At 38.3% G+C, this 19,135-nt stretch overlaps 1 protein-coding gene across 1 annotated transcript in view; it reads right to left on the bottom strand.

Annotated features, from left to right (window-relative positions):
* Window positions 1–15,294, bottom strand: part of cacna1aa (calcium channel, voltage-dependent, P/Q type, alpha 1A subunit, a) — a 123,340-nt gene extending 108,046 nt beyond the window's left edge. The window contains exon 1 of the mRNA XM_052131564.1: window positions 14,886–15,294. Within this exon, the coding sequence (XP_051987524.1) occupies window positions 14,886–15,157 (272 nt within the window). The 5' untranslated portion in view covers window positions 15,158–15,294. The remainder of the gene's footprint in view (window positions 1–14,885) is intronic.
* Window positions 15,295–19,135: the final 3,841 nt, after the last annotated feature.

The raw sequence follows: 19,135 nt of genomic DNA, 5'->3' as shown, positions 1-19,135 counted from the left end.
AAGGTTGTGGGGTTGATTCCCACAGAATATCTGCACTGATAAAATATTTAAACTGAATGGATACATTTAAAACTGCTCTGTATAAAAGTGTCTGCCAGGTTCACAAATATACATAATGTGTAGGCCTACATATCATCAGTGACAGTTATCAATTTAAATGTCAATTGTCAATGACTGTCAAAAGGTGCACTCAGCAATTTCTTCCTCATTAAAAATGTTTGACTCCAAAAGATCTGAATTGTAATTTTGCAATATATGTAGGAAATCATGACCACTCACATTAACATGAAGACCCTAGAGGGGGGCCTGGATAGCTCAGTGAGTACTGACACTGACTACCACCCCTGGTGTCATGAGTTTGAATCCAGAGTGTAGTTACTCCAGTCAGGTCTCATAAGCAACCAAATTGGCCCAGTTGCTAAAGAGGGTAGAGTCACATGGTGTAACCTCTTCGTGGGCATGATCAGTGGTTCTCTCTCTCAATTGGGCACGTGGTAAGTTGTGTGAGGATCGCGGAGAGCAGCATGAGCCTCCACATGCTGGGAGTCCCCGCGGTGTCATGTATAATGAGCCACATGATAAGATGCACTGACTGACTGTCTCAGAAGCGGACGCAACTGAGACTTGTCCTGCGCCACCTGGATTGATGTGAGTAACCGTGCCACCACGAGGACCAACCAAGTAGTAGGAAATAGGCATTCCAAATTGGGAGAAAAGGGGATTCAATATAAATAAATAAATACAAATTAAGACCCTAGTAATATCAGTAACCTAATAAAGGCTGTTTTATTCTACAAATGGAAGCTAAAGAGTATAAAAGAAAAGAAAAACTTCTTGTTCAAGCTCAACATTTGAGGCTGTTCTGAATTATGATGACATGACAATTCACTTAATGTCATGATAATGCATGTCATGTGCTATATAAAGTATATTAATGTATACAGCCACAAATATTTTTTATTAAGCAATGTCAAAGTAAAGGAAACCTGCAGAGTCGAGTTAACAATGCATGTAATATTTGAACTGCTTCATGGAAATAAAGAGAACTAAACACCTGAGTTGGTCTGCTATCATTTGCAGTGCTCTCATAGACGACGCTATATTTGTAAAATCTTTTCAGATGACTGAAACAGAGAACAACATTTGGCAGGTTGGCGGGTGTTAATTTCAAACCCTTCCGACAACGCAAGAAAATTGTGTTTACATGAGGTCTGAAATCATCTTGTTATTCTCTGCTACTGACGTGAAAATATAAACAGGCATGCATCCAACAATTGCCCACATTGGATAAGCTAGTAAATAAATGCTGTGCAGTCACAAATGTGAAATCAGGGTAATGGGCAAAAATCTACATGTACTAAGAAACACCATAATTTACATAACCAAACACATTGTTGGCTTATTAAGCTGAATCATTGACTGTGCATGTAAACAGACTCTTGAAGTACCACCTAAATGCATGGCTTTGCAAATCTACAATCAGCTCATTATTGCACAACATGTGTTATTGTTTTGAAAGGTGCTAGACATTATTTTAAAAATTAAACTGAACTTGACTCAGCATCTTAAAAACATGCCGCTCATGTATGAAATGTTTCAAAGCTAGAACACTGACACAATGACCAAATACATCTGTGCATGTGTACAACAATTGAAAAATTGCACACACGTTTTCAAGGAAATGTTTTAATCGATTGACAGCTATAGCACATACACACACAGTAATGTACATGTGTGTCAAGTTTCCTTCTAAAATCTTGCCTCTCAGAAGCACTCTCAGCACCCCATCGTGTCAATCTAACATTTTCCCTCCCTTCATCTCTCTGCCTCTCCTCCCTGTCCTCTCGCCGGCTGCTCCCTCACTCTCCTTCTTCAACTGAACCTACACATTCATCATATCTCTCCATCAGCCCATCTTCGTTCAGCTGAGTGATGTCTGCACTGTCAGCACCATTGCCTGACACACTGCTCCATGAAGAGATGGATGAACAGAGATGGAGAGACAAGTTGAGACAAGAAGACTGAGTTAAGGAAAATAATATAATCTAAAATGAGACAAAAAGATGTAGATGAAGGCAGAAGAAGGTAGAAGGTTCCAGTGAATGGGCGGTAGCTTTGCTACAAATAGTGAAGCTACAAGACTAAATCAATTTCTCAGTAGCTAGTTGGTAGCTTCTCTAGCTTTAAATCAAGTAGCTTTTCAGTACCTATGCTATATTTTCGATTAAGTAGTAGCATATCATTGACAAATCTACACTGCTACATGCCATGTTAATGGTGTTCACTGCGGTAGTTTTGAATAAGAACTAAAGATGTCCATTTCACAAATGAATCACTAATTTGAGTAGGTTCTTTACAATGAATTGGTCACATGTGATGGCAAAGCAGACTGAATCGGTTCATGATTCAATCTGAATGACTCTGAAAGATGCTGAATAATTGGAGAGTCACCAACACATTCATGGAAAACCGAACAACACAGAAAATAAAGATAATGCTAGTTGCAGGGGATGTTTATCTACAAACAAATGAAACCAAACCTACAAATGCATTATATAATTTGCCAGTGATGAAGAAGGTCTTTAAGTTGAACAAGTGTGCAGCCAGTGAATGAAAAAAAAGCATCAAAACACTTAGTAGCCTACACAAAAACACATTAAAAAAGTACCATGACATTACCATGTTTTTTGCACATAAACCATAACCTGAGAGCGCCATTGTAATCAGTTCAATGGAAAGGAGGAGGCGAGAAACGGCTTGATAATATAAATAATAGTTTAATATAAAACTGAAGCAAAAGACAAACACACACATGACGGACATATGTCCGTAAACTATCTCTCTCTCGTCGACCACCATCTGCCATCGGCCTTTATCCCTCTCAGAGGCTTAATTACCCTGATAAGGGACCGGGTGTGTATAATCACAACCTGGCCCCCACCCTGCCACAACCATGAAAATACAATGGTCAATGAATATGGTAATCATATAGTGAAGTACCATAGTAATATCATGGCATTCTTTGAAGTACGCGTAATGTAAAAACTATAGTATATGAATATGGTAATCATATAGTGAAGTACAATGGTAGTACCGTGGTATTCTTTGAGTTTTCTTGAAGTATCATACGAATACAGAATGGTGCGTCAATTTGCGTAAAAAAAACTATATACATTATCAAAGTACCGTGGTATTACTATCTGATAATTTTAGATATTGGAGTGTTAATGCTCAGATCTGCTCACACACACAAGGAATTTAGCCTCTGAACAGAAGCTTTCAGTATATACAGTACTGTGTTTTTTTTACAAACAGTACATTTATAAACAATAAATATATAAACTAAGCAGTCATGTGGAAACTTCATTAAAAGTCTGTGACAACTGCACAGGTGTAATAAAACACATATGAACAGGACATATATTATCGTCCACATATTCTTTCAAATGATACACTGTGAAAAACAGTAGATGTATGTAACCGGTCCTACTCACCCCACTCCGAACAGGACTCGAACCAGGGTCTCCAGCATGCGAGGCGGGTGCACTAACAAGGAGGTTAAAGGCTGCAGCCTCTAGCGTCAGTCGCTAGTGCACGTCTTGAGGAAAGGAGAGTGAGGTTTACACACTGCACAGCTATCTACCAGCTGGCTCCCATTACACGTACAATTAAGAAATCAGATAACCTTACCTAGCAGCTTATCGTAAAAGAGGACTTTGACAAACACTTATATACACACACACACAAGTGAAGTCTGTTTCGTTAATTTGAGCCTGCACAGAATCAGTGAACAAGAGATCAACAGAAAGCACCTCTAATTTCTTCAGAATTCTAATGTCTATAATTCATAAAACATTTCCATAAAATATTTTGGCTAATTTTATATTACTTTGAGAAACCAACAAGAGTGTAGCACTTTCAGCTCCATTTTGCCATATATAAATTCAGTTTCACAGAATTCCACAGCACTTCCCTCACAATCAGCGCAGAAAATATGAACAAAAAAAAAGTCTCATCAAGCACTTCCCACCATAACTTGTTTTTATTTAAGATTTTCAATCTACGAAAGACCTGTACAAAGCAGTGGTATCAAAATGGCTGAGTAGACACGTTAAAATGTAGCGCACAGAAGCAGAGTGAGTTGACGCAATCAGACTGACACAGTTATAGTGCAGGCTAATCCACTAACACTGTACATGAGTGATTAAGTGAGTACGTCTGTCTTTCAGTAAGAGAGAATGTGTGTGCATTTGCGTGTGTGAATCACTGGTTCGGTAATTAGCTGTAGTAGACGGCGGAGCACTCTACAGAGCGACCTGAGAAGCCCAGCCAGTGAAATGTAAATATGTATTGATTTCCTCATCTGGCTGTAAGGTCCCAGGCTATTTTCTTTTCTAATACTATTCCTAGCATTCTGGAGCTGAAGCCTGTATAATTTATTAACTAGAAACAAGGCCGTTTTTTCCCTCGCTTAATGCAGCTATGAAAGATAGGCTTGTAGTTACAAGCACTAACAGTCTCTCCATCTCTTCCCACTTTAATCGCTCATTTACCCATTCTTTTAACCTTTATTCAGTCTGTTCCAACAGGATTAATACTTGTGATCGGTTTACAAGGATTATTCACTAGCACTATTCTAGATTATTTACATGTAATAATGCTATAAACGTGGCATTATGAGGAAACCTCAAGTGTGACATAGTATTGAAAGCAAATGAGAAAAAGACTTCAGTAATCTCAAAGGTGTCTATTCTATAGTTTCAAGAAGTGATCAGATTTGCCAAGATACTAAAGTCTGCAATCAAAAGTCAGAGATTTCCAAGCATATTTCATCAAATTCTTCCAAGACCATGGTATCTTAGCCATGCTATTAAAGTTGTTTTACTATACTATGGTCTTACTGTATCTAATTTTTTTCCCAATGTATCCTGAGCTGTGAAAGAGCAACATCTGAGCAATACAATTTTCCACAGGGACATGCAACTCTCTTCTCTATAAATTTACGAATCAGCCTCCTGATACGCACAATAGGTCTGCGCAATTAATTAAAACAATTATCGAGATTACAATTATGGCTGCTACAATTAACTAATCGTGACATGTTTCAATTACAGAATTATATTTAGATCTATTCCCGTTGAATTAAACTTTTGAATTAAAAAAAAAATTCCCCAGTGCACATAGTAGTAGATTTTATTTGCACCCGGGTTGATACAAATAATGGTAGATACTAATTGCCCCTGTATTTAAATACTAATTTACAGTATATGGGCATCACTGCAGTGTGTTTATTGTGTTTATTTAGAGTCCAACAGACACACTATTAACCCCTACCCTTAAACTTAACCTTACCTTTGAAAAATAACCTTTTTACTGTGGTGAAACCATAGTTTCACCATGGTATTTTTGGTCAATTTACAGAAACCACAAAATTAACCATGGTTACTACTGTATATTACCACCATATTTCTATATTATCACCATGGTTAACGGAATTAAAACTATGGTTTCTGCCAAAAAAACATGGTCACTGCAATGTAGTAATACCGTGATGCAATCTACACACAAGCAATGCAGAGCTGCGAAAACTAGTGTGACTGACAGACCCTGCCTCCAGATCAAACCCTTCTTTGCACTTCTCCAAAGAAATCAACATTTATATTCCTTTTTATCTATTATTTTAAGTAGTATTAAATGAAATATTAACAGTAAACTAATTAAGTAAACTATTAAGAGTTTGACAAAATGTGAACCGCGGTCGCTAGGACAACAGTACACATTCACACTGTCTTTACACCACAACCAACTGCAGAGACATTTATTGTTTAGTTTGTCATATATATCTGTGGTTCCACCAGACTATTGGGGATAAAAGTCCTGCGTGGCAGATGCTATTTGCACTGGGGTGCAAATAGACACTCCACATTTATTTTCAGTGGTTGAGCACTGTAACCAACTGCAGATATGTTCATTGAGTACATAAGCATATCAGTAATTGTGCAACAAAACTAGAAAGCTCCCATTATAATATAACAATATAACAGCGATAATGAAGGAACAACGTTCTAAGCTTGTATTTGGAGGTGCAGCTTACATAAAGACTATGCCTTGTAATTTTCCCCATACACAAAAAGAATGACATTAAATTATTTTGATAAAATTCTCATTCTATTTAAAGAAATGTATAATTTTGGATACAATATCAAAGGAAATAATTGACAATTACGTAATTATTAATTATTCATGTTATTTATACAGATGACATATGCAGCGTTGGGTACAATTTAATTACAAAGTAATTAATGACTGCAATTTAATGACTTTTTAGTACAAAATGTAGTGTAGGACATTACATTTAGAATGCCACTATTCAAATTACAGTTACTGACTTTCAATTAAGTTAAATAATTTAAATTACTTGGGTCACACATACTTCCAAAATAATATTATATACGTATAATACATTTAAAACATGAATTATGTGAATATCTGTTCGTGTTTTATGACAGCTGAAGAGTGCACACCCTAACACTTCAATAAACAAGGAGGAAGTATAGACATTATATTGACTTTGCTGAGCAGAAAATCAAATGCCTTTCTGTAAAAAGTTATTTAAAAAGTAACTTAAAAGTAATTACTCATCTGATTACTTTTCCGATGAAGTACTTGATCTGATTACAATACTCAATTAGTGATTAGTCATTTGTAATGAATCACTTTTGAGTAACTTACTCAACACTGGACATATGGCATGTTATGTGATATATATAAACACTGGTTTGCAGTATAGTAAACACAGGCTAGTCTCACATACCCAGACTTTTGACTTGCAACTTAAAGTAAATTTTCCAGCTTATTCTGGCAAAGAACTGTCCACTTAGAGTGGAAGAGACTGTTTAAGTGGCATGTAAAGTGACCAATGGCAGTTTTTTTCCATGCCTCACTGTTATTCCTAATCATAACTTCCTAAATGCTCATAATATCAGCCCAGTACCTTTTAAACAAAATGTGTATCGATGAAACATGTGCTCCATACATCTGGCTAGCACAGGGTAGCCTACCCACACATAGGGTTGCCACCGTCCCGTAAAATATGGGATCGTCCCGTATTTAAAGATAAAATGATGTGATTTGTCCCGTATTTACACTAATAAGATGGCATCACAGTGAAATTGTTCCAGATCACCAGTTTAACATTGATATAAGTTGGAAAATGTGGTGGGTAGGGATCCACATTATGCTAAAACATGCTAATACTGTGAAGGGTGTGGTAAGGGTCCGTCTGAAAAATTTATATAGAGTTTTTTCTATATAAATGTTCAATAAGATAAAGAAATTATGAATACAATCATAAAGACAAGCACAGGTGAAGTAAAAAAATAATACAATTAAATAAATAAAAACTATAAAAAAGTACACAAATAATCAAAACATTTAAATAAATATATTTTTTTACATATAAATGATGTATTTATTTGATATGTCATGGGCCAGGAAAGTTCTCATTTTAGCATATACTGTAAGAAAGGATATACCATTTGTATTAAACTCAACGCATTTATTGCTAAACCCATTTAAGTGTCCCTTATTTTAAAACTTCAAAAGTGGCAAACATTTGCCAGAGTTTGGCAATGGTAGTGCCAACCATGCATATATGTGTGTGTATGGCTGAGAGCTGTTAGCGATATGGGTAGTAATAGTGGTTGTAATGATAAAATGCATGTCTCTGTGTGTTCTTGAAATAATAAGACAGTAGAATTTAAAATAAAAACAGTGGTTGCAGTAATGTGAGTGTATATATATAATGTAGAAAACACTGTGTGTTTGTGTATCTGGTAGACATAAGGGAGTATGTAGAAGAATGTGGTAGTGGCGATGGGCATTAGCAGTAGCAGCACGTGACTACAGGAGCACTAGCATAAAAATTCAAGCCTCCACATCTTTTTTCCCCACTCTGTGCCCAGAATAGATTTCTACCAAGTCAGCATCACACACACATTCGCACACATACCACCCAGCCACAGGAATGAATAATTCACAACTGGAAAACAAGATATAGAAAGAGAGAGAAAATGAAAAACATGAGAGGCCAGTGAAGAAGAACGCTAGCACATACTTGCTGCATTGCACAGGGACACATTGTACATACCAACACATTTCAAATGTCATTAAAGGAAAAGTTCACAAAAATGTAAATTCGGTAATTAATTACACACCCTTATATCGCTCCAAAACTTCATATTCTTCATATTCTCAAGTCTGCAGAGTTTTTTTTGCCATATAATGACACTATGACAAAACTATAAATAAATAAACCATAAAACCATAGTAAAAGCAGTTGATACAACTCGTGCACTATAGTCCAAGTCTTCTGAAGCCATTCGATCACTTTGTGTAATGAAGAGACCAAACTTTAAGTTATTATTCACTCAAATCAAATTAACCTAAACTCATACTTGAAATATAGTGCATGGGTTGTATTTATTTTAGTGTGGTTTATATAATGTTTTTAGCAACTATTCACATTCATTAAATGTAAAATTCCCCTTGTGTGATCCACGTAAGAAAGAAAGTCATATTGGCTGGCATTAGGATACTGTATGTAAATAATGACAGAATTTTCATTTTGTGGTAATCTATTCCTGTAATACAGATCATCCAACCACAGAAGACAGATAAGGAGTTCCAGGTTTCTCTGGATTACAGACCTATGGTGAGGGTGTTTGTTTACATGAAAGGTGGAAAGGTAAGTGTATATGTTCATAAATGGCTTCGTAGCCTCTGTCTGCCTCTTTTGCAGCAGCTGAACAATGCTGAGCTACAACATTACGGATGACTACACTCATTTAGACCCAGACCCAGGTATGAAACCACCAGATTGGACCCGGAAGCAAACACAAACACAGACATATATAAGCATAGCCACACTTTGCTTATCTGAAATAAAAAGACTCTTATAAGTAGCTAACAAAAGTTCTTATGCCAAAGTGTTACTTGAATGCCATTTCTAATTTCACGCACAGACATATTCATTTTCTATAATCTTTTACAAACCTTCTTGCATCACATCCAACTTTATGTGAATAGACAAATCTTGGCACTTTTACACCACAGAGGTCCAGCACAGCATAACCACAACTCTACAAAAGCCAAACATAGTTAATAAGAATTATAAAATCCAAAAACAATCACAAACCAAGTGGCATCTGCAAACAAATAATGCTAATCCTTACATTATAAAGAAACTTTGGTCAATGCAGAAATGTAAACGCAGTTACTTTTAACCAACTAGTCCAAAGGTGATTAAGTATGGGATAATAGAATAACATAAAGTATTAATATCAATAAACTTAAAGTATTTATTTGCGAAATTATGTAATTATTCTAAATAAATAAATCGCTGAACAGCTAAAATACACCTCCAGTTTGCATCAGAGTTCTGTTGGTAAAAAAGATAGTCTGACTCCTCAAACTTCAGCCTATTACAAGACTACATGCCAAATAAATTAATTAATGGACATTAAACATGGATTTGAGTTTAAATTATTTTATAATAAAATGTAGAGTTCACAAAGTGAGCCGAGAAGCAGCAGAGATGGCTCGCAGAACCCGGATGAGCAATCTAAATGTCTAAATCCACAGATCTGCAGTAGTTACAGAGCAATTTCTGACAGGGGATGGTGCCATTGACCAATCACAATCGAGCATTCCAGAGAGCCATGTGTGCGATAACAACTGGCTGACTGTGCATTATCCCTTGTATGTGTGACATAATTTTCCCTCAAGCTGAACACAAGTGTCCTAGCAGCGTAACCACATTTGTAGATTATCACATATGTTCCTCTAAGCTTGACTACCAGTAAGTGTCCAAATATTTTTCATCTTAGTTTGAACACTATATCTATTTTTTAATAACTTCCTGTTAAATGAATTACTCACACACACACACACACACACACACACACACACACATGCACATTCCTACACATGTACATTGTAACTGTTTGAACCACAGAGACTGTCCTTTATACCTCATCATACACATAGTTAAGACAGACAGGAACATGTGTTGTCAACCAGAAGAGATGGGTGGGATACTTTAAAACGGCATTTGCCTGATGACATAGCTGTATTGTCCAAAGAAGCTTTATTTACTGTACTCTCAAATAAATTTCCGGTGTTAGTGATTCAATAAAAATAGTGACGTTTCTAAAATTAATTTCAAAGGGGGACCAAGAATTTGTCACACTTTTGAGTGACAGCGATATGTATGCATTTATGCATGTGTACATTTATGCATGCTTCCACCTATATTATTTATAAACAGACAGGCAGTCTCTCTCTGTCACTCTCTTATTCCAAAATGAATTCTTTCATCTGTTTTTATAGAGTCTAGTCTGTGCATTCTCTCCTTTTATATTTAATTCTGCTTTCCTGCTTCCAAAGACCGAAAGAGTTTTTTTTTTTTTTTTTTTAGATCAAACTTAAATGTTTTATACTCTTAACTACACAGTTTATTTATCACAACTGTATGTTGTGCACCTTGTAAATAAGACAAGATTTCCAAGAATAGATTTTTTTGTTTATGAGTGAGGGTGAGTAAAGATTATCTCTCAGGAAAATCAATACTATTAATACTGTGATCAAATACATACAATATACAGAATAACCACTTTACATCGGTGCCTCGTGTGTGTGTGTGTGTGTGTGTGTGTGTGTGTGTGTGTGTGTGTGTGTGTGTGTGTGTATGCGTGTGCGTGTGCTTGTGTGTGTGTGTGTGTGTGTGTGTGTGTGCGTGTGTGCGTGTGTGTGTGTGTGTGTGTGTGTGTGTGTGTGTGTGTGTGTGTGTGTGTGTACACTACCCAAAAGTTTGGGGTCACTTGCCTGAAATGTTTTGTATGATCTTAAAAATCTTTTGCTCTGAAGCCGTATGCTTAAATGTGTGAAAATTGTTTTGTAGACAAAAATATAATTTTGCCAACATATTAATTTAATTATAAAACTACAATTTAATAAAAAAAAAAGTTTTTGAAATGGATGACTTGGACCAAATAATTAAGAAAAGCAGCCACTAAGTGCCCAACATAGATGAGAACTCCTTCAATACTGTTTAAAAAGCATCCCAGGGTGATACTTCAAGAAGTTGGTTGAGAAAATACCAAGAGTACATTTCTGCAAATTCTAGGCAAAGTGTGGCCACTTTGAAGATGCTAAAATATAACACAGGTTTCCCATATTTCAATTTCTATTATTCCATAATTTTGATGACTTTACTATCATTGTAAAATGTGGAGAAAAAAAAAAATATAATAAAGAATGTGAAAGTTTTTTAAATCTTTTGACAGGTAGTGTATATATATATAAATAAACCTGATACATTTGATCTAGATGTGTGTGTTTTTTTTTCACTACTCAACAAAAGATTATATTTGAGGACAAATACTGACCTGCTCTTGCCAAACCCTCATGCCAAATCTATACAGATTCACCGGCCAATCCTAAAACCTGATATAGTCACAACACTATGTCCTCTTTCCTAACACAGCTTTACTTTAGAGCCATGGCACATTCTGCAGCCATTTTAAAAACTACTGTATGGTTATATCTTATCCAAACACTAGTCATCACGGTATACAGTTATACAGCGATTTCTGTCCAGGGCCCATATGCATACAACAGAGAACAGACTCCAAGGAGGCAGAAATGCAGGAGGGAAGGAGAACATGCCATTGAAAACTACTCTTTCAGTTCGCTGCATTTATTTTTAGCCTGGGGGGAATGACGGAAAAGAAGAGTGCAAGAGACATGCTAGTGATAAAGGAGACGGGTTGGTATGTCATTAAAAGAGAAGAACAATTACAAACGTGTGTGTGTGTGTGTGTGTGTGTGTGTGTGTGTGTGTGTGTGTGTGTGTGTGTGTGTGTGTGTGTGTGTGTGTGTGTGTGTGTGTTTGTGCCAGATTATATCTTGACTCTTTGAAACATTGACACATATGCTAGATCTAGGTATGTCAGCGCCTACTAGAACATAACTAGCTTGATTTTCTAAGCAGGCATCTATTGACAATGCATAAAAATGCTGTACAAAAATAAATACATGGTCATCATACTTTTCTTAAGAAAATGTAGAAGAAAGCGTATTGAGAGAGAACGGGAAAGAAAAGCGGAATAAATCATTTAAATTCCGCAGACTGAATGTGGATCACTGCCTCTACACATGGAAGAATAACACAAGGGCTCACGACTCAGAGTAACCTCTCACAATCTCTCTGTCTCCCTCTGGTGTCCACTTAACCACTCTTTCTCTCTTTTCTTCCAACCCATCTATTAATAGTACAGTGTCTTTCTATCATTAATTTGCCATCCTTTCTTCTCTGTCGTTCTTGCGTGAAAAACTGTTCATGTACATTTTAAATTATTAGTTTTTTCTATCAACTACATTTTTGTTGAACCATTCATGCAATCATCTTAATTGAGAACACATGAAAAGGCTTCAGGTGCAAAATCCAATCAATTCAGTCTTTCCTGGCTAGATGAATGTTTTGACACACAGAATTGAATTTGAGCACATATAAAATTCACCTCAGATAGATGTACATACAGTATGTGCACTCCAGATAGGCTGCAGTTTCATAGATCTCAATTAAACTAAAATACAGGTATATGATTACACTCCATTTACAGTGCAGAAAGGTAGCTCATAAATGCAGAGAGAGAGAGAGAGTGAGAGAGAGAGAGAGAGAGAGAGAGAGAGAGAGAGAGATATTGCAATGTAGACATTGCAAATATCTTTTCATGGTTCCATTAACTCTGCAGAGAGGGTGAAAGAGTGAAAGAACAGATGCAATGTATGTTAACCATAAATATTTCAACCTGATTTCTCATCTAATCTATGTCTGTGGGTGCAAATGCTGATCAAGTTTAATGTAACACACTCTTTATATTTATAAATCTGCAATACATATGTTTTTTTTATCAGATAATTCTATAAGATATAAAATAGAATACTTTAAGTAAAAACTATATACACTAAAACACTTGATTGATTAAGTGATTAAGCTGAGTTCAAGTCTTTGGACCACAAAGGCCTCATTAGATTTTGCCAGTGGATACATCATGAGATCCATCATGAGAATGAGACTTACTGATATAAAGTGGCTCACAGACAGTATTCGAGGTCAACACTCACTAAAGACTCTGGCAGTGTCAAAAGGAAGTGTGTGGGGTGATGTTTTGTTGATTTTAAATCCTTAAAGGTAGGCTATAATAAAAAGGCAGGAGTGAGGAGGGTTCTTAAAGGTATAGTTCACCCAAAAAATGCCATCCCAGGTGTGTGTGACTTTCTATCTCCTGCAGAACATAAATGAAGATTTTAAGAAGAGTATATCAGCTCTATAGATCCATACAATGCAAGTGAATGGTGATCAGACCTTTGTAGCTTTGACTCCAGTGGTTAAATGTATACCTTCAGGAACGATATGATATTTGTGGGTAAGATACAGGTCAATGTTTAAGTACATTTTTTACTCTAAATGAAAGTGCAGATTTATAGTAAAGAAACAAAGGACTTTGATGTTGATCTGTATCTGCCTCACACCTATCAAATTGCTTCTGAATGTATACATTTAACCACCTGAGATGTATGGATGACTTTATGCTGCTTTTATGTGTTTTTTGGAGACTCAAATTTCTGTACACCTTTCATTGCATTGAAAGCACCAACAGAGCTAAAATATTCGTCTAAAAATCTTGTTTGTGTTCTGCTGAAGAAAGAAAGTCAAACACATTTGCTATAGCACAAGGGAGAGTAAATGATGAAAGAATTCTCATTTGGGATGCACTAGCCCTTTAATTCAAGACTTTTAAGGTTGCTAACTGTTTCTGGCCATTTTTTTTTCTCTTGAGCTTCAGTGAATTATGGGAGGAAATCATTAGGGGTGGAACATGATGGCCCTCTCTGGACATACTATGTGAAAAATAATCAGATTCCAATAAGCAGATGCTGGTTGTTGATCAAGCTTGCCAAATCAGATCCTAAAGAATGCAAATGTCAATGAAGCCATGGGAATAACATACATCACAGACCTTAGTTTTTCCACTTTCTACAAAAAATACATGTATTGAAGAATATGTTGACCAGAGTTTCAATTCTTATTTAAAAATGGGACTGTAGAAGTAAACATTGCAGGAAAAAGCTAAAATTGAATGTACACATACAGTAAGTAAAGCATTCTTAATAAGACTAATAATTGCCATTTCCCTGCAGAGTTAAATAACCCCTCTGTCCTTAAAATGATTATCATGGTAGGCTACAAAGGAACGCAAGAGCCTTGGCCAAGCACATATGTCCCCTAAATTCTCCTGGAGCTCTTGGAATATAGGAAATGGTGGCTGTCCCCCCTCCCCTTATCTCCCCCTTTTCACCATCTCTCTCTCTCTCTCTCTCTCTCTCTCTCTCTCTCTCTCTCTCTCTCTCTCTCTCTCTCTCTCGCTCTCATTCTCTCTCTCTCTCTCTCTCTCTCTCTCTCTCTCTCTCTCTCTCTCTCTGAGAGACTGCACATGCTGACATCAGCAAGCCTCCGCGTCACACAGTGCACCTCACTCCCGTGCGTAACACACCGAATACCCACCATAAATAGTATCTATTCATTTTGCAATAATTTGTACAAATATGTGAAAACCCTTAATGGTACCACATTAAAAAAGCACATAGAAAAAACCATTTTCTACAAAACTATCATTAAACCAGCAGCAATGGGATTCATCGTAACCGTAGGCTACGGCTTGAAACATATTCAGGTGACCTTACATATTGCATGCAAGTGCATACCTTCAGCTGTGGGCCTTGAGGTAGGCTACTCACAGTGGGGGCATTTAAAAGGATATGGCCATTCTGTGATTTTTTTGGCGTATTTTCTCACAAAGTTGTCCTCACTGAAGATGAACAGAGACCGGTTGACAGTGAAGCAGTTTTGCCGCACTGGTATAGGGTTGTACAGGGCCATAGTTCTGGCTCGCTGGGCCATTGACTGCTTGTACATTCTCTGAGGAGCACCCGGCGGGCCGCCCTGCCTGCTACCGCCGCGGCCGGGTCCCACTTGCGCGTGTCCTGGTCCTCCGCCATACCTGGACGGCACCTCATCTCCGAACCGAGCCATTCTACAGACACCAAATGCCAGTCTTCACGAAAAAGGAGAGAAGGGGGCGAATGTTCAACGCGACCACACCACATTACATCCCATCTGCTTCCAAACTTAATACGTGGATAACTGGAGTACACATTTGTCTTCTTGCGTTAATATGACGATTGGGCTCCAGGAACTGATGCTTTGGTTTCTTGGCAGAGGAAAATATATAGGCTAGCTAAAAAAAAATTAAAAAAATGAACAAAAAATTATATTAAAATAAAAATGGGAAAATTGTGCCTTGTGTTTTGTAGTTCACAGGTTCGTTGCCCACTTCAAAATACAAAATGGTCCATCATCACCTTAACATTTTATGTCCAAAATCATGCCCAACCTTTTTCCACGGCCATGTAGCTAATTATTGAGTAAACCTATCGCTTTTTGTGGCTCCATCCTGATATTTTCCAGATCTCTCTCTCTCCCTCCCTTTGCTCCTCGTGCTTTTCCTTGGAAATTCAGGTTGTAATTTGCATAGCTACAATTTGGTTATTGAGGCGTACTGACCAAGTGAACTAAATTAAAACATTTAGAATGAGTTTTTTTATTTTATTTTATTTTTATCTGCACATTCTGGTGAGTAAACTATCAACATCTCTTTAAAGCAGGAACATTTTATTCAAATGTCATTATTTTATTTATTTCGTAACATCCGCAATATTTGGCACAGTAGGCTATAGCTATCATCTGCCTTCGGTCACCTCTCGCTCACGTTTACTCCCATGCATTTGCAATCTCCACTGTGAGATATCCGACGTTAATTCTTTTTCATCTTCTTCTTATTTACAACACATTTATTTGTTCGGATGCAAAATTAGCTAATCACAAGGATCGATTAAATTGTATGTGCTCGCTGGTAAGTTGTCATCCCTTTCGCCAGAGCCATTACAGGCATTTCAGTACAAGAAGACCAATCCAAGCGTCATAACATCCAAGAAGGGACACACGGTGATGGAGAGTAGAACCATCAATCGCGAGGGGAGAGCGGCGAAATCTCCGGGTTCCCACAGCCGCTGGGCTTCACTGGGCTTCGGGTCGCGCAGGATCTGCCCATCTTCTCCGAGTGAGGGCAATCCATGCACGAGAACACTCTGATCTCTCTTTTCCTTATTTCTGCCAGTGTTGAGCTCTCTGTTAGCCTCGGTACTCTCCGTCAAGCAACCCTGAGAAAAAAAGAGGGAGAGGAGGAGGCAGTTGAGAACGAAATTCGGATGGGGGCTCTCAGGATATCAGCTTGTGAAACACACCCCAAGCGAAACAGTTAGCTCCGATCAGCTGGCAAGCTAGCTAATCAAATCGGCGCTGTTCGTCTCCAAATCTCTGGCAGGACATGACGCACACACCCCCACCGATTCATTGTTCCTTCCCCCTTCTAACTCCAGAATGTAACTGTACCTTCGACCGCTACTGTCCGAATGTGTTCTTAGCCAATGTGAGGTGCGCACAGCTCACCTGCCTTGATTTAACGCATGTAAATACCATCGGTTCGTAAGATTGCGCCGTTTTAGGGAACACGCTGACAGCGCGTTGTCAGGTTAAGGACTGTTTGTGCGGGGTCGGGGATGTGCGCTCTGGGAGACAGTTGCGCATTCAAACGTGCGTCCCTTGGGAACGACTGCGCTTTGCGAGGGTACGCAGGGCGAGGATTGACTATCGGCTATTCTTAGAAGCAGACATTTCGGAATTAATAGACGGAGATTTCCCATCAGCACTGCTATAATTGACAACTCTGCCTCTCCACAAACCCAGCCAGTCATCTTGTTATTTTTGTAATTTAAGGACCAGACAAGTCTTCTTTAGGCAGAGTGTAGCCTATCCATTATGCCACCTTTGGACATGTGTAGGCTATTTCGAGTGGTCAAAATAAATAAAATGTTGTCTATTTGATATTAAATATTAGGTGTTTGATAAACGTGGTTTACAAGTGAGTGAGCACAGCCTTCGTGAACAATATATATATGCCTTTGGGCACGGTTGTTTTGCGAGAGACACAAAATCAATAGGCTCGTATGACCTCAACAGTGCTCACCTATCGATATCACAGGATATGCAGTACTGGTCCTCTTACAAAGAGTCTCATCCCAGTGCCACTGTCTGACATTGGTGGGCATAGTATAGGCTATAGTGAAAAATACGTTGTGATGGATTTACTTAAAATACACATGTAGCATTTTGCATCATGCTTTTTAAGTAAATGCAGCTTTAATTTCTTTAATTTTATGTAACATAACTCGAAAACGTTTGTTAGATGAACACAAATGTATCTGTTCATTCAACCTAAAAAAGTATGCCTCATGAATAAGATTAACTCAGCGCATGCACGTTGTTTCAAATTATCATGTATTTTTATTGTTTCTACTTTATTTGTATAATAAATAAGGTCAGACATTAAACTTTATTCCCCCCAAAAATAAAGGTGCTATTCAACTACACACATTCACATGTGCTAGGAAACACTTCATTGATTGAACAGATTCCAACCTTAACAAAGGGAACACTAATCACCCTAATGGTGACTTTACACAAAACAACCAATTACAGTAAAACAATATTAAAAATAGCAAAAAACGAAATAAATTCCCCAATAAGTTCCTTTTGACCAAACAAACATGTTTAAAGTGTTCGAGCACAAGGGCTTATGGGTAGTTCTGTACTTGATTGTTTCAAATCCTAATGGATTTTTAAAGCAAAGAAGTTTAAGGAACTCACAATTATTTATTTACTTTGAGTTCACATTATAATTGATATTGTGTTGTTGTAATGTTAGTGCTGCAATGACAATGATGAAAATTATGAAGTAAAGATGAACCCAAGTGCAGTTTATTTACATAGTGATATCCAAAACGTGAATCCAAAATATAACAAACTTAACCGACTTGACATAGACTTGACGACGCTACACAAACACAGCCAAAGTTAAATTCAACAACACTTTACAAAGGACAATGGTAAACATGAGGGCTTAAATACATGAACAAGTGGTAAAACAATGACAAGGGAACCAATGAACAGACAGAACTGATAACAAGATGACATGAAACAAGGCGTGGGGCATGGTCTGGCGAGACAGGGCGTGGGGGCATGGGACCAGGGCAGAGTTAATGGAAGGTGGGGCCCTGAGAGGTTTGAGGGGTGGAGCAGTGGAATGTGGGGCTGTGAGAGAATTGAGGGATGGAGCCATGGAAGGCAGAGCTATGAGAGACTTGAAGGTGACTTGGAAACCAGAGAGTAGCCGAAGACTCGAAGTGACAGGGTGGAGCTGGAGGCAGGAAGGACCAAGGCGGAGCTGTGGGATCGGAAGACTGAGGCGGAGCCGGTGGGGCTGAGGACCAAGGCAGAGTCCCCGGTGGAGCTGATGGATCAGAGGGACGAGGCACAGCCAGAGGATCGGAGAGCCAAGGTGAAGCCAGGTGACCAACAGGAGGAGCTGGAGGAACGAGGGACCTCGGTAAAGCCAACAGGCTGAAGGACCGCAGTGGAGCCGAGGGAATGTTGAGCCGAGGCGATGTTGAGGAATCGAGGGCTCGGAGGATCCAGGCGGGGTTGGAGGGTCGAAAGTTCACCTTGCATGATCAGGAGGAAGCGTCCGATACAAGGGCATGACATGCTATGACATGGCGTGGAGTAGACTCAGGCGTGGCTGACGTGGCATGGAGCAGGCTGAGGCTTTGCTGTGACATGGCATGGAGCAGGCTGAGGCATTGCTGTGACATGGCATGGAGCAGGCTGGGGCATTTCTGTGACATGGCATGGAGCTGGCTGAGGATCTGAAGCAAAAGATGGCACTAGCTCAGCAGCCATGACATGGGACTCCGGCTCGGCATCCGCCTCCCCCACAGTGAACGTAGAACCAGTAATCTGCAGAGCAAAGTCGATATACTGAACCAGTTTGAGGGAACTGCTACAGCAAGGCATCGAAAAGGAGATTGCTCACTCAATCCAAAACAGAAACGT

The sequence above is a fragment of the Xyrauchen texanus genome, chromosome 8 (assembly GCF_025860055.1).
Source record: "Xyrauchen texanus isolate HMW12.3.18 chromosome 8, RBS_HiC_50CHRs, whole genome shotgun sequence".
In the NCBI taxonomy this organism is placed as follows: domain Eukaryota; kingdom Metazoa; phylum Chordata; class Actinopteri; order Cypriniformes; family Catostomidae; genus Xyrauchen; species Xyrauchen texanus.
Note: the sequence above shows the minus strand (reverse complement) of the source record. Positions and strands in the feature narration are given on the sequence as shown.